The sequence below is a fragment of the Castanea sativa genome, chromosome 8 (genome assembly GCF_040712315.1).
Source record: "Castanea sativa cultivar Marrone di Chiusa Pesio chromosome 8, ASM4071231v1".
In the NCBI taxonomy this organism is placed as follows: Eukaryota; Viridiplantae; Streptophyta; class Magnoliopsida; order Fagales; family Fagaceae; genus Castanea; species Castanea sativa.
In genome coordinates this window covers 1,779,568-1,795,272 of record NC_134020.1, presented here as the reverse complement: position 1 = coordinate 1,795,272, position 15,705 = coordinate 1,779,568, and the positions used below count along the sequence as shown (strand labels likewise).

The 15,705-nt window shown below is 34.8% G+C and overlaps 1 protein-coding gene across 1 annotated transcript; it reads right to left on the bottom strand.

Annotated features, from left to right (window-relative positions):
• Positions 1–10,285: 10,285 nt before the first annotated feature.
• Positions 10,286–10,681, bottom strand: LOC142607614 (uncharacterized). Its single transcript, XM_075779164.1, has one exon. The coding sequence runs from the start codon at positions 10,679–10,681 to the stop codon at positions 10,286–10,288; it is 396 nt and encodes a 131-aa protein (XP_075635279.1).
• Between the last annotated feature and the right edge of the window lie 5,024 nt (positions 10,682–15,705).

Here is a 15,705-nt window from a genome sequence, read left to right as displayed (position 1 = left end):
CTTGGGATATAATTTATTAATAAGGCCTAGAGTGCAATTATATTTATATAGTGGTATTAAATATAATTAATGGTAACTTTGGACTTGTCAAGAGTTGATGAAAAAGCCCAAGGCCCATTGGAGCTAGTGTCTTATTGGTTCCTTTTGGTCCCACTTCAAGCCAAATACTAAAGTCCAATTGGAAAGGCCCAATAGGCCAGCCCAATTAAATAATTAGTTAGTTATAAAGGGAGAAACATACAAAATTTTTATTAGTGAAAAAATAAGAAACGGTGTATGTAAGAGTGAGACACACTTTCATTCTCCCTTGAAAACTGGTTGAGAAACCAGACATCTTGGGCGTAAAGTGAAATTGGAGTGAAGATTAAAAGTGTTCCCAAGTGCTTCTAATCTTTGTTTTGAATTTCTCCACACCAAGGTACGCTATCTTGTTCTTAAATTCTAAAATTTACATAGTGCACGTTATCAATCATGAATGAAATAGATCCTTGTTTGTTGCTTCCGCTATGTGTTTTGTATGAGATACAAAACCAGAATTTTACCAACAGGTGATAAGTATTCAAGGGAATTACCAGTGCAGAAGTGGACATTAGCACACGATGGTGGACATCGTTATGGGGCAATGACCACAAATTTGTCTGAAAGCTTCAACGGTGTTCTAAAGAGTGCTAGAAATCTGCCCATAACTACGTTAGTCGAGCTTACATACTACCATTGTGTAGCCTACTTTGCCGATCGGTATACTAAGGCACGCGCAGAGATTACAGCCGGTGAACGCATTATAGCATATGCAAAGAATAAATTCAATAAATGGAAAAAAAGGCACGAAAACATTCAGTTACTGTGTTTAGTCATGAAGATGTTCTGTTTGAAATCAAAACGCCAATAAACCCTAACTCTGCATATAGGGGTAATCATCGTCATGAGATAAATTTGAGGGAGAGCAATTGTAGTTGTCAAAAATGGCAGGTTTATAAGATTCCGTGCTCACATGTCATTGCCGTGTGTAAATATCAAGGCATCTCTGCAATGCGATATAGCGACCATTGCCACTGTTTGGAAGAACAAGTTGCTTGTTATGCACCTAGATTTCGCATGGTTCCAGACAATGTACATTGGAATAGCCTAATTTCCCGGTCTTGTATCCTAATGTGAAGTTGCGCCGTGCAAAAGGTCGACCAAGATCAACTCGGCCTCTAAATGAAATGGATTTAGGGACAGAGCATCAACCAAGGCCATTGTGCAGCCTCTGTAGGCAAGAAGGCCATAACAGAAGAACATGCCCCACTCGAACTGTGGCTAGCTCCACTAGTGGCCAAACTGAATGACCCAACATAAGTATTCAATCTACTTCAGTGGATTGGTTGGGCTGGTTTTTTTTTTTAGGAGTTAGACCATATTGTTAGTTTGTATTATTTGATAGAACAAGTTGGTACTAATTCCATATGCTACAATGTTTTCTATCACTGCAAGTTGGATTGGGGTGTATGTTTATTTATTTTTTGTGTATGTATGTGTGTGTGTATATATATATATATATTGTGTATTATATTTTAGGGGTTCGATAACACCTTAAAATATATACTTTTATGGAGTGCTTGGGTCCTTTACCACATTTGAAAGCTTCAAATAAGGAAATAAATCAAAGGGCCATAATCTAAAGAGGAAAAATCATATCTGAGCACTAATCAGTATTTTAGACGTATCTCTCTCCTCAAAAATCCAATTGACTCAAGGCTAGATGGGCTGGAACCGTGACTTAAATATCTACAACTTTACTTTTGAGTTTTTTGAAATTCACATTTTTTGAAGGCCGAAATTAACTCACAAATTGCTGCTGTAAATTTGGACGAAAATTAGATGGTGAAAGTTTTATTTTTCTTTGACACTTTTACAAGGGTTTGGAAGAGAGGCTGTGGATTGGAAAATTATACTAAATAGATGTATGATTAGATTAATTGGGCACTAATTTCAAATACCAAATATGTGTACACATTTCTTATTTTTGCAAAGGTCTTACGGTTAGTAGTATAACGTGATATGTATACTATCTAGGCATAATATGTTTTGCTACAATGATGCATAAACAACAATAATACTTTAATATATTTTTTATAAACAGCCAGGCCATATTGATTAGTGATTTCCACGATGGAGTACATGAAGTTTTTGTTGTGTTCCACAACATGGAGGATGCCTATTTACTTGTTGAGGGTACCTTCATGCTTGCACAGAACTATTCCCCATGCGCCTTGGCTGTGTTCTAATATCAAAATCTGTTTGATAATTACCACCTTCATCACTTTCATTATCTGATGACACCTCCATATCTTCTACATCTTCCCCACTATCCTCATTTGAGGCATCTTCCTCAGAGTCTGTTACAGAGGCCTCTTCCTTAGAGTTCGGAGCACATGCCCAAGTATTTGGTGGTGTGCAGAAATCACCAACATGGGGGGATGGTTGGGAAGGTTGTTGATAGCTAAACTAGCTATCTTGGCCATAATTGTATTGCCCAGAATAGTATGAAGGTGACGATGGATGATAAGAGGGAGGTGTTGAACTAGGCTGGGGATAGTGGTCATAGCTAAACAAACCCTCTAATCCTTGTCCTATGGAAGTGGATAATCCAATCTGTTGATATAAAGACATACAATACTCGTTGACATTAATTGGATTATACTCATTGAAGTTGGTAGGCTCCTTATGGGCAGATGTGGATGGCCCAGCTTGGGTAGAGGTGGATGGTCCAGCTTGGGTAGATGTGGATGGTCCAGCTTCATCATTTCTGCGTTGTCTACCCTGTCTTCCTTAATGTCTCTGTCGTCGCCCAAAGTGTGTCACCCTCTCAGTAGGGACGGAGGAAATATCTGTTTCCATCGATAACTTCACTCGAGTAAGGCCCTCTACTATTGCCAGAATGACTTGTTGTGCAATCAGGTTAGCCCTCCCTTGGTTTGCAATAGCCAAAGTTAACATTTTATTAATTTCTGTTTGCTGCCACATAAAAAGAAAAAAAATTATTAGTGCAGTATTATTTAAAATGCTAAAATAATAATTTGTTATCAATATTAGTGCAGTATTGAAAATGCTAAAATAATAACCTGGTACATATGGGCAGCCGCCTATGGTGTCGTAAATAAGTGACCATGTTGGTGGTACCATGTTGTGTAGTCTACATCTACATGGAAATTGTCATCCCTAACTATATTTTGAGCTCGCTCATTTCAAAGTCGGTAGTAATGTGCATGATGTGTACACCAATCAACACCAGACTTTCCTATCAACTTTACGCAATGCACAGATTTATCAAAATTGTCAATAGGCCACTTTGGACATCTTTGCAACAATCCAAATTGTTGCATGACTCTCTCTGGATGGTAATACTCAACAATTTGGAAACATAGCAATGGCGCTATTGTAAGCCATATATGTATTTCTGTAAGACACCATGGATGCAAATAATTATCATATGGTGTCCAAACAACCTACGATTCCAATTACAATAACTATGTTATAATCGATCAAGACAATAATATAACTAGTAAATTAACCATTGATGCATTGTGACAACATATATCACCTGATCCTTATTATGTGTGTCATGATTAGAACGGTAAGCATGTAGAACATGCATTGGTGTGTGAGTATACGTTCTCCTGGTATCCCACCTATACACAATTAATGATTGCCATTGATTTTAGGGTTTGGAAGTATCAAGGATAAATGCTACAGTATACAATATTGTATAGAAATAGAAAGGAAATATTATACCTGCAACCGTATGGGTCGTCACCATTTAAATTTTTTGGAATTATTGGAATTGGGGTCAGATATGGAAGATGCTTCCATGCCCATAATTGTAATATGAAAACAGGACCTACAACCTCCGTGCTTTTTTTAATAGAAGTAGTACACAGCTCTTTATAATGGAAAGCAAGTGTGACACTACCCCCAGCTATATTCCCCAACTACACCAAAGTCCTCTAACAGCTTGAGAAAGCAACAATGCAATTTATTTTGGATCTTATTTCCAAATAGTAAAGCCAAGACCTGGAACATGTATGCCCTAGCATACTGTTGGGTTGTTACAGCATTGGCACCCTTTGGCAGGTTTTAGAATGTATTCCTTACCCATGTTATTTTAAGGCTACCATATGTCAATGCAGTTTCAGGTGGTGTCACTCCCAGTAAATTCTGACAAACTAGTCCCCATTCCATATTAGTGGGCCTGCACACAACATTGCCATCAATAGGCAATCCTGTAATGATTGCTATATCCTGTAGAGTGATCGACATTTCACAATTAGGAAGGTGAAATGTATAGGTTTTAGATTGCAACGCTCCACCAAAGAAGTGATAAGACTCCAGTCAATATCTATATGTGATAGGTGGGTAACACGGTATAGTCTACATTGATGCAAATATGGGGTGATACGCTCGCCTAACTGCCGGGGGGGTGCAAATCGTTGGGGTCGCACTCGTAATGTAGAAACCTGAATTTTTAAAAAAAATATACAATGTTATATTGCTAATGTTGAAATTATTTTCATATAAATTGAATAATTGTAGATATTATTAGGATATTAATAAATTTAGATCTCGCAATGTACACTGCCTTCCATTGTATCATTAAAGATGTGATATTGTTGTTGGGTTAGCAGAGAATGATCGAATGACCCAGGCTCCATTTCAAATATATCCTACATTAAATGCTACAATGAGTTAAACCATATCTGAAGATGCGTTTTCACAGCATCTTTAATATATAAACACTGAGATTAAAAAATTACAATATTTGAAGGTACATTTTTTACAAACCATCTATATAAAAAATTGCAAACTAAGCAAATAATTTCCAATTAAATTAGGAGGCTGAGAAGCTTACTACAATTGCAATACAAAGTGAAAGAATGTAGGAATTATAGAGTGATACTTGCAAGAAAAGAAAGAAAGAACAAAAAAAAAAAGCATAATCAGATAATCATAAATATCTTCTAAAAACAAAAGAACAACAATAAAAAATAATAACATTAATATAACCATATATAAAGCATATAATTAATTTTTATGCTAACTAAACTTTAAAGAAAAAGAAACACAAATGTACGATTTATTGTACTAAATAAAAATAAAAATAAAAATAATACACATACATATCTTTATTATAAATCAACAAACATATTATGCAATATATTTTTTCCAAATAATGATGTAATAACTGATAATAACAAAGTAAAATTGATTATAAAAATATCACAATAATACAATTTATTAAAATTTTTGTGGTCATATACTAATAATAACAATAAATAATATTAAATAATTTCAAAATTAACAAAACATATACGTAAATTTAATTAGAGAGTTGAGATGCTTACGACAATTGTGATACCAACTGAAAGAGTGAGAATTATAGAGTGATACTTGAAAAAAGAAAAAGAAAAACACAATTAGATAATAATAAATAAACACAAAACAACAACAATACTAAAAATGTTTGTAGTCCTAACCATAAAAAATTCATTAATCTAAATTTGACTAAAAACAACAACAACAACAATAATCATAATCACTGAAGCAAAAAGCAAAAAAACTTACATTAACCCAAAACTAACAATCCTTAGTTGTGTACGCTGAAGCAAAACAGAAGAAAAACTGAACAATCGGAGAGATGAAAAGTAGAAGTGTAAGTTTGTGAGGAAACTTCAGGAAGGGCTTGCCTTTTATTAGAAATATGTGAAATAAAAAGACAAAAAACAATCACTTGTCACGGGGAGGAGGGATAAAAAGTAAAAAGAATATCTGAAACCAAATTTTAGGCGTGATATGGTTTTATTGGGAAGGATGAATGGAATAATTTCAAGCAGAAAATAAGAATGGGAGGAAGAGGTGAATATTTTCGCAACAAATTATAAGTGATAGGTTGTTACTAGTTGTTATTGTTAGGGCAAAAAAGTATCTTAGTGTTAGGTTCAAATTTGAACCAGCAACAATTAACCACCTATGATTTATTGTAAAAATAAAAATGTTGTGAACGTTTTTTTTCCTTTTATTTCGGCAATGCCACTGCAAAGAATCTCTACAAAAATCTCAATTTTTATTTATTTATGGTACACATCAATCATTTTTTTTCTTCTGTAACTTTCTTTCATGTACGTTTTAGAATCTATGTACTTTGAATAAGAATCAAACGGTACTTGAATTTTTTTTAGACAGACAGATAAAATCAAACACTCAGCGTACTTGAGTTTGTCGTTTTTTCCCTTGCCATTGCCACAATTGATTTTCCTTTCTTATTTTTTTTTCCCATTTTTGGCAATGGCATTGCCACAAATTATTTTTTTTCTCTTTCCCCATATTTCGGCCTATTTTGGCAATACCATTGCCACAAATTTTTTTTTTCTCTTTCCCCCTATTTCTGCAATACCATTGCCACAATTCTCTTTTTTTTTTTTTTTTTCTTCCCTATTTCGGCAATACATTGCCACAATTTTTTTTCTTTTCCCCCCTATTTCGGCAATACCATTGCCACAATTCTCTCTTTTTTTTTTCCCCCTATTTCGGCAATACCATTGCAATAATTCTCTTTTCTTTTCTTTTTTTTTTTCTTTTCTTTCCCCTCTATTTCGGCAATACCATTGCCACAATTCTCTTTTTTTTTTTCTTTTTTTTTCTTCCCTATTTCAGCAATACATTGCCACAATTCTTTTTTTTTTTCCTCTTTTCCCCCCTATTCCTATTTCGGCAATACCATTGTCATAATTCTTTTTTTTTTTTTTCTTTCCCCCCTATTTCAGGAATACCATTGCCACAATTCTTTTTTTTTTTTTTAACTTTTTCCCTCCATTTTTGGCAATGGGATTGCCACAAAAGATTTTCGGCAATACCATTGGGCACTCACTCACTCGGGTAGGGGCTAGGTAGAAGGAATTTCGGTAATAGTGTTGCCGAAATTTCAAAATTTCTCTCTCCTACTTTTTCACCGTTACCGAAATTCCAAAATTTCTCTCTCCTACTTTTTCCTTTTCTATCTCATACTTTTCTTAGAATTTCGGCAACGGTGTTGCCGAAATTCACTCTCTCTCCTCATTCCCCTAAATAACTTGGAACAGTGCCTATAACCACAAAAAAACTTCATTTTTTGCAATATTTACCCAAAAGACTCAACGTTTGTGGCTCGTTTGTTGTTCACTTTTTTCCTAGACTCTTCGTACCCCAGAACTTTAATCACCGTCTTCCTTGGCATGACATATGGAGGTGACCAAAACCATGGACCATATTCTTGGTGTTACCACAACTTTGAAGGATCTAGAAAGAGAATAATAAGAGATGAAGGTGGAATCACGCACTCTGTTTCAAAGGCTTTTGGAGATTCAATTCAATCTCTATCATATATCAGAGTTAACAAAGTATAATTATGGAGTCTTAACTATAATTTCATTCAATATCTTTTAATTTATTGAATGTAAATTATGACAAATTGACTATTAAATTACATTTTCTTCTTATATCCTCTATGTTTGCAATATTATTAAAAGATAAAAGATTAATAGATACGTCATCAATCAAATTGTTAAATTTCTAATTTTTGTAGTTTAAAATTATGTATAAAAATAAGTTTATTGATAAGAATATAAAATACATGCAACCTAATAGTTATATTTTCAAAATTTATTATCATATTAACTTTTTATTTGTGGAAGTGGTAATCATTGACTGCAACCAAATTTATAGCCAACATCCTAGAAAATATTCTTGTGGAAATTATATAAATATATATATATATATATATATATATATATATCTGTTGTGAAAGCCTTCTTGTGGAACTTAGAAGAGGTTAGAGGTTAGAACTGTGTGAACATTCTTCAATTTTAAAAGAATCAGATCCAGTCTGGCGCTTTGGCCCTGGATTTCTTGATGTTTAAGGCGGAAGAATTAATTGGCACTCGCTAGGATGTTTTTAATTTCTTTTACGCTCCACTATTATTTTAGTCTGAAAAGACCATAATAGGCCGTTTCTTTCCCCGTATGTATATCCAAAATTCCATGAAAAAAAAAAAAAAACCTTGTAAATCTACTTCTACTTCTACTACCTATATAAATAGTGTGAAGGGCTCTTTCTATAGTACTTTGGTTTACACAAGTTTTGTCTTTTTAAGTGAGCCAAACTGGTGTGTTTTGTTGTGAAAAAGCAAAAGTTGTTGTTTAGGGAGATGTTTTAGTGAGAGACCAAAACAAAGGTGTCTACAATACTTGATTTAGTCAATTTGGTGAGCAAAAAAGCTCACTGTTGCCCATACCATTTTGCTTTGAGCTTTCCGTTTTCTTTTTTTTATAGCATGATTTGGTTTAGGAGTTTGTTATACCAACACAACAAATTAGCATAATATTTTTATAATTGTTGAGGTGTCAGTTCCTAATAAGTCAAAATAAGATATTATAAAATAATAAACTATCCAACCAAAACTAACCACAATTGAAAATAAAGCTCTAGTGAAAATGTTATGACATTTTGGTGATATCACAATATTTTACAATTGCTAAAGTGTCAGTTTTGCTGCTTTTTCATATAGATCAAAATAAAATAATAAAATATCATACAAAGACGTAGCACAACTTAAAATAAAGGTATTGTGGAAATATGACATTTTGTTGTTGTTATAATATTTTCACAACTACTGAGGTATAAGTTTCTTAGAGCATTCACATCAACTCGTGCAAAATGGGATAAGGGCAAAAATTTGCCCAACCAACCCTAAAATCACCCACATCAACTCCTGCATCCATTATGCAAGATGCATTTTAGCTATAGTACTTACGCAAATATAGTACTTATGCAAATATACACAAGCACTATTGTTTTGCATTAAGTTTTTATTATCTTTTTGCATTTCTCAAGGACGAATGAATAGAATGGCTGGTGGTTTTGTTATTGTCATGGTATTTTCATAATTGTTGAGGTATCAATAGCTTATAAATCAAAATAAAATAAAATAATAAAATATCATACCCAGGCCGACCACAACTCAAAATAAAGGTCTTTTGAAAATGTGAAATTTTGTTATTGTCACAATATTTTCACAATTTCTGAAATATAAATTCTTTATTGGTCAAAATAAAATAAAATAAATATTATTAGACCAAGACCCACCATAATTAAACATAAATGTATTGTGAAAATGTTGTGATATTTTATTGTTGCCATAATATTTTCAAAACTACTAGTTGGAAGTTTCTTATAGCTCAAAATAAAATAATAAACTATCAGACTATGATTGAACACAATTGAAATTAAAGTTATTGTGAAAATGTTGTGACGTTTTTCTATTTCTCTAAAAGGTTTTCGTTTATACTTTAAACAATTCAGATAAGCTTATTTCACAGTTTTCTTAAGTTGGTCTTTTGTTTTTTTGTTTTTTTAACGAACCGGCATAGTTTTACTAAAAGAAAATAATCACTTTCCCCATTTATGTTGAGTTAGTTCACAATTTTTTCTATGAACTTTAAAACCGAGAAATTTCTTCTTTTATATTTTGGAAACAAGCGAGTATCCCCTATTATTACTCTCTCAATTATACCCTAATGGAATCTTATGATTCCATTGTGGAATGTCTAAACTGCTCCCACTAATTTTAATATCCCAAAAATTTCCTTCACCTTTTTTGAGTTTTATGTGATACTCATTCTTGAAAATTTGGAATTGTAATATACGGTGTTCTATTTGTTACCTAGAGAATACTAGCTTAGTAGGTTTTAATCTTCTAAACTTATATTTTGTATAATTCGATGACACATAAGTCTTTTGTTGCCTTTTTTTAAAAATTTATTTTCTTGCTTAAAAGGGTGTTTATTAAAAACTAAATAAGCCTTCTCTTAGATAAAAAACCAAATAAGCTAAACACCATAACTAGACGAATAAAATGTAAGATAATAAAGAAGTGTAAATAAAAATCTTTGTTGTGCATTGTTGGAGGTATTTAATGAAGAGCTTCAATTGCACAAGGTATCATTTATTGTGAAAAATCAAATATTGTGACTATGTATTAGCAAACTTATTGTTGGAAGATAGTATTTGTTATTGTCCTTAGAATTGTTTTTACTGAGTGGATATTGCATTTAGCAAATAGGTTCTAAGAAACTATTATAACAAAATAGGTTTTCTTTTTTTTTGAGAAAAAGTATCGATCCACTTTATTGAAATATGAAGAAATTATGTCGTTACATCAACATACACTAAATAGGAAATGTCCGGTGGGACAGATTCCATCCATACAGTTAACTATGAAGACTTTCTTGCTCTCCTAGCTAAAGCATGAGCTACTCCATTGCTTTGCCGCCTAACATGAGAGAAAGAACAGGTTTGAGAAGAACCCATTAAAGACTTGCAATCTTTCACAATGTGCCTAATACTAGACCGGTCTGGGAAGTCCCCTAATAAAGCCTTTACAACAATCTCCGAATCTCCTTCAAAAATGGCTCGACACAAACCCAATTCCTCCATGAAGATCATTGCCCTCCTTGCTGCCATTGCTTCAAGAAATTCTACTGTTGACGACATGACTAGCTTTTCTACTAAGGAGGCCATCACTTGCCCCAGATTGTTCCTCACTACGACATTGATTCCAGCTTCCTCTTCCTCCACAAAGTATGCTCCATCATAATTCACTTTGTACATCCCCGGTTTAAGTGGTGCCCAACGTTGAGGCTATGGTTTTATTTTCTCGAGTCTGTTTTTTGATTTGTCTTGGAAATCCTTCAGAGCATATTTTGCCGCATCAAAGATCTTCTCAGGTGGCACACTTTGCTCATTAAAATGGCACTTATTTTGTCAGCGCCAAATATACCATGCTACCACCATGAATAGTTCTAGGTCTTCCTCATTTTGTCTTACAACAGACACCAAATTAGTGAAAAAGCCCAAACGCAACTGTAGTTGTCGCACTTTATTAAAAGCAAGACCCCAACATACCTGTATTTTATCACATTCCCATAGTGCATGCAGTGTTGTTTTGCTACTCTTCCCACAATTGCTGCATAGAGGAGAGGTTATTACCTTGCGCTGATGTAAGTTTGCCAAGGTTGGAAGGGACTGGGTACAGGCTCGCCAACAGAAGTTTTTTATTTTATTTGGAATCCGCATCTTCCAAATTCCCTTCCAAAAACTTCTCAGGTTGTTATTGTTTGACACCAAAGCTATCTCTTTGTTTTCTAACTCTCCCAAAAACTGGTATCCAGTCTTTACCGAGTAGTTTCTATCCCTATTTCGCAGCCAAACTATGCAATCCCTCATCATCGATCTGCATAATGGAATGGCTTTTATTTTCTAAGCCATGAAGGGTGCAAATTTAAGATCAATCAGCTACCCATCCCATTCTTTTGTAGTCTGTTCTATGAGTGAAGACATGGTGGAATCATCCTCAAATCCTAGTGTGCGTGACACAGCTCCAGTTGGGAAACGTCCAGGAATCCATTTTTCATGGAACACCCGTATTTGTGTGCCATCACCAACTCTCCACATCATTCCTTTTTCAATGACATGCCTAGCTTTGAGCAAACTCTGCCAAGCAAATGACCCTGTGGAGCTTCTTGCTTCAAACATCGATCCTGAACTTAGTGTTGAACACCTTATACAGCAAAGAATCCTTCTCAGTTTGTAATCTCCAAATTTGTTTCGCCAACATAGCCTCATTGAACCTAACCAAATCCTTGAATCCCATTCCTCCCTCGAATTTTGATTTACAAAGTATTTCCCAACTTTTCCAATGGATTCTCCTTTGCCACCACGCTCACCCTACCAAAATTTTCTTATTTGCATTTCAATCTCTTTGCACAAACCCACCGGCAATTTGAAGCAACTCATTGCGAAAGTAGGGATAGCTTGAGCCACCGCCTTTAGTAAGACTTCTCTTCCTGTTTGAGATAGAAGCTTTTCCTTCCAACCTTCAAGTTTTGCCCACACCCTTTACTTGATGTAATTGAGGCTCGCCTTTTAATTTTTTCCCACAACAGTGAGTAGCCCAATGTAGTTCTCATACTCCTTTATTTCTGGGACCCTTAGAAAATCAATAATTTCTCCCTTCATATCATCGGACACAGCTTTACTAAAGAAAAGTGTTGTCTTCTCTCGATTTATTTTTGGCCGGCTGCATGCTCATAGTTGGTTAGGATGTTTTGGATAGCTTGTAAATCTTCCCTCCTTGCACAGCAAAATAATAAGCTGTCATCTGCAAAAAATAGGTGAGTAATCTTTGGTCCATTTTTGCATAATGAAAAGCCTCTAATAATGTCTTCCCTTGCAGCCTTTTGAATCATTTTATTCAACCCTTCTGAACATAATAGAAACAAATATGGTAACAATGGGTCCCCCTAGTGAATTCCCCTAGAAGGGAAAATTTCACCTTTGGGTTCCTCATTAACTAAGATTGAATAGGACACCGTGATAATACATTCATGGATGAGATTCAACCAAGTGTCACAAAACCCCATCTTCCTCATAATTTCCATTAGAAAGCACCACTCCACTCAATCATACGCCTTACTTATGTCTAGCTTAGGGTCATGAAACCCGCTTTCTTTGACTTCTGTGTCTTCATATGGTGAAGCAATTCAAAAGCCACCAGGATATTTTCTAAAATAGCTTTGTTAGATTGGAAAGCACTTTGTGATTCAGAAATAATATAGGGCAGGACTTTTTTTAGCCTATTTGCAACAACCTTAGATAAAAGTTTATATATGACATTACAAAGAGCAATGGGGCGAAATTCTAAAACTACAGAACGGCTTTTTACTTTTGGAATTAAAGTTATAAAAGTGTGATTTATGGAAGAAGGGATTGAACCTGAGTTTAGGCAATTGAGAATTGCCTTTGAAACATCCTCACCAATAGATGGCCAAAAGTTTTGGTAGAACAAAGGAGGTAAACCATCAAGTCCTGGTGCCTTTAGCAGTGCCATCTGTTGTAGTGCTTCCTCCACCTTAGCCTTGACAAACTCTGTAACTAGCATAACATTTTGTTCATCTATGATAACTATGGGAACTGCCATCAGTATTTCCTCCACATTTAATGGTGAAGCCAAGGTAAATAAGTTCTGATAATATTCAATCAGAATCTTTGCTATCTCCTCTTCATCAGTACATGCCATTCCTGCTTCATTCTTCAATTCCTTAATTCTATTTCTCTTATATCTGTGACATGCCCTATACTGAAAAAAATTTGTATTTTGATCACCCTCTTGTGGCCACAATTCGCTTGACCTTTGTTTCCACATCTTTTCCTCCTTTATCAACAATCCATTTATCTCCCATTTCAAATGGTTCACTGTTTCCATTGTCCCCTCTCTGATTGCCCTCTGTTCTACCTGTCGGAGCTGCTGCTTTTTTTCTTTTAGTGCATGGGTAATGTTCCTAAAGGAGATTCGGCTCCACTGTTTGAGCTTTACCTGACACACCTTTATTTTTCCCTCCACTTGATTCATCGAGTTACCTAGAAAAAATCTCCCCCAAGCTAGGTCCACGACCTCACCACACCTTTCATCCTCCAGCCACATATGTTCAAACCTCCATGGTTTTCTCTGCTTTATCTGAACCCCTTTTGGAAGAATGATTATTGGTTTGTGATCCAAAGAACCACATTCTAGGTGCACAACCTTTGTTGCTGGAAACTTTTCAATCCAATCAGTGGTAGCGGCCGCACGATCAAGCCTTTCCCATATTGTATTACCCCCTCTAGATCCTCTATACCATGTGTATTTCCCTCCCACGTAGCCCAAGTCCTTAAACTCACATTCATCAAGAACCTCCCTAAAAGCTTCCATCTATCTAATTGGCCTAAACCTTCCTCCCAATTTTTCATCTGCCTTCAAAATTTCATTAAAGTCACCCGCACACAACCATGGTAGGGTGAATCTGTTTTTTAATCTTCTCGATTTTTCCCAGGACTCATGACGATTTCTTGTGTCCGGCTCACCATAAAACTTAGTAAATCTCCATTCATCTTCCTTCCCCTTCTTTACTATAGCATCAATATGGTTGGAGGAGTATGTGTCAATGGAGAGATTGAAAGAAAAATTCTAGTTTTGTATCTCATACAAAACACATAGCGGAAGTAACAAACAAGGATCTATTTCATTCATGATTGATAACGTGCACTATGTAAATTTCAGAATTTAAGAACAAAATAGCGTACCTTGGTGTGGAGAAATTCAAAAAAAAGATTAGAAACACTTGGGAACACTTTTAATCTTCACTCCAATTCCACTTTACGCCCAAGATGTGTGGTCTCTCAATTAGATTTCAAGGGAGAATGAAAGTGTGTCTCACACTCTCTCACACTCTCTCACACACCGTTTCTTATTTTTCTAATAAAAATTTTGTATGTTTCTCCCTTTATAACTAACTGATTATCTAATTGGGCTGACCTATTGGGCCTTTCCAATTGGGTTTTAGTGTGTGGCTTGGAGTGGGACTAAAAGGGACCAATAAGACACTAGCTCCAATGGGCCTTGGGCTTTTCCGTCAACTCTTGACAAGTCCAAAGTTACCATTAATTATATTTAATACCACTATATAAATATAATTGCACTCTAGGCCTTATTAATAAATTATATCCCAAGACTTTATTATACATGCAACCCCTTCACAAAATATTCGTAGTAACACAAAGTCATAAATGTAGACTGCCACTTTGTAAATTACTACATCTTATCCCTGAGTACCCGATTTAATCCTTTAAAGTTATTCATTTTATATTTATGAAATCCAATTTCATAAATATATACTTTAGTAATTTCTTACTAAAGTAGTTAGGCCTAACTGTCTGAATAACTGAACCCATTAAACTTATCTCAAGGGAATTTTTTATATTTCCATCAAGAGACTATGAATTCCATCTTGAGAATATATGTTCCATCAATACTAAATGTGGCTGCCCAATATACTGAGGCTTTGACCGTCACTTTAGATCTCACTCCTGATATAGCAAAGCAACCAACAGCTCATGATCAGGTCCATTATTCTCTCAAGATTGAGAGTTCATGCAAATAGAAGTCGTGAGATTTATTATTCATTTGACAGTCGTTAGGAGAATAATAAATCTCACAGCGGTCTTGTTCAATATGTCTTAACTCTTAAAACATATCAACATATCAACTAGAAGTCTCCACTTCCACGATCAAGACAAATCATCTTAGTTGATACGTTATAGTCTTCGCAGATGAAATGCCCAATTTCATCACCGACTACTAACTATAAATTCTGAGTTTACAAAGAACTTGTGATTTACATCTTCTGTGACTTTTCACATAAATCACATACAATGCATCTCATGAACTATATGATAATGTCCCATATTCATGTTACCATTATTTTAGATAATAATAAAACAACTTTATCAATCACAATATTAAGTCATACATAATGTCATAATAATATCATACATAGCATCATACAATAGGATTTAAGGGCACTAATCCTAACAGAGATCACACTCGTCTTTCCAAAAAATAGCCACTCCGCCTCCCTTACTTATTCTTGATACTTCAATCAACCCCTTAAATTTGTACCGAACTTTAATTTCCTCTAGCCTAGCTTTGTCTAGCCATGTTTCGGCTAGGAACACGACTAAGGGATCTTGTGCCCAAATTAAATCTCCAAACTCTTGATCTGTCTATGGGTTCCCAAGTCCATGACAGTTCCAGCATA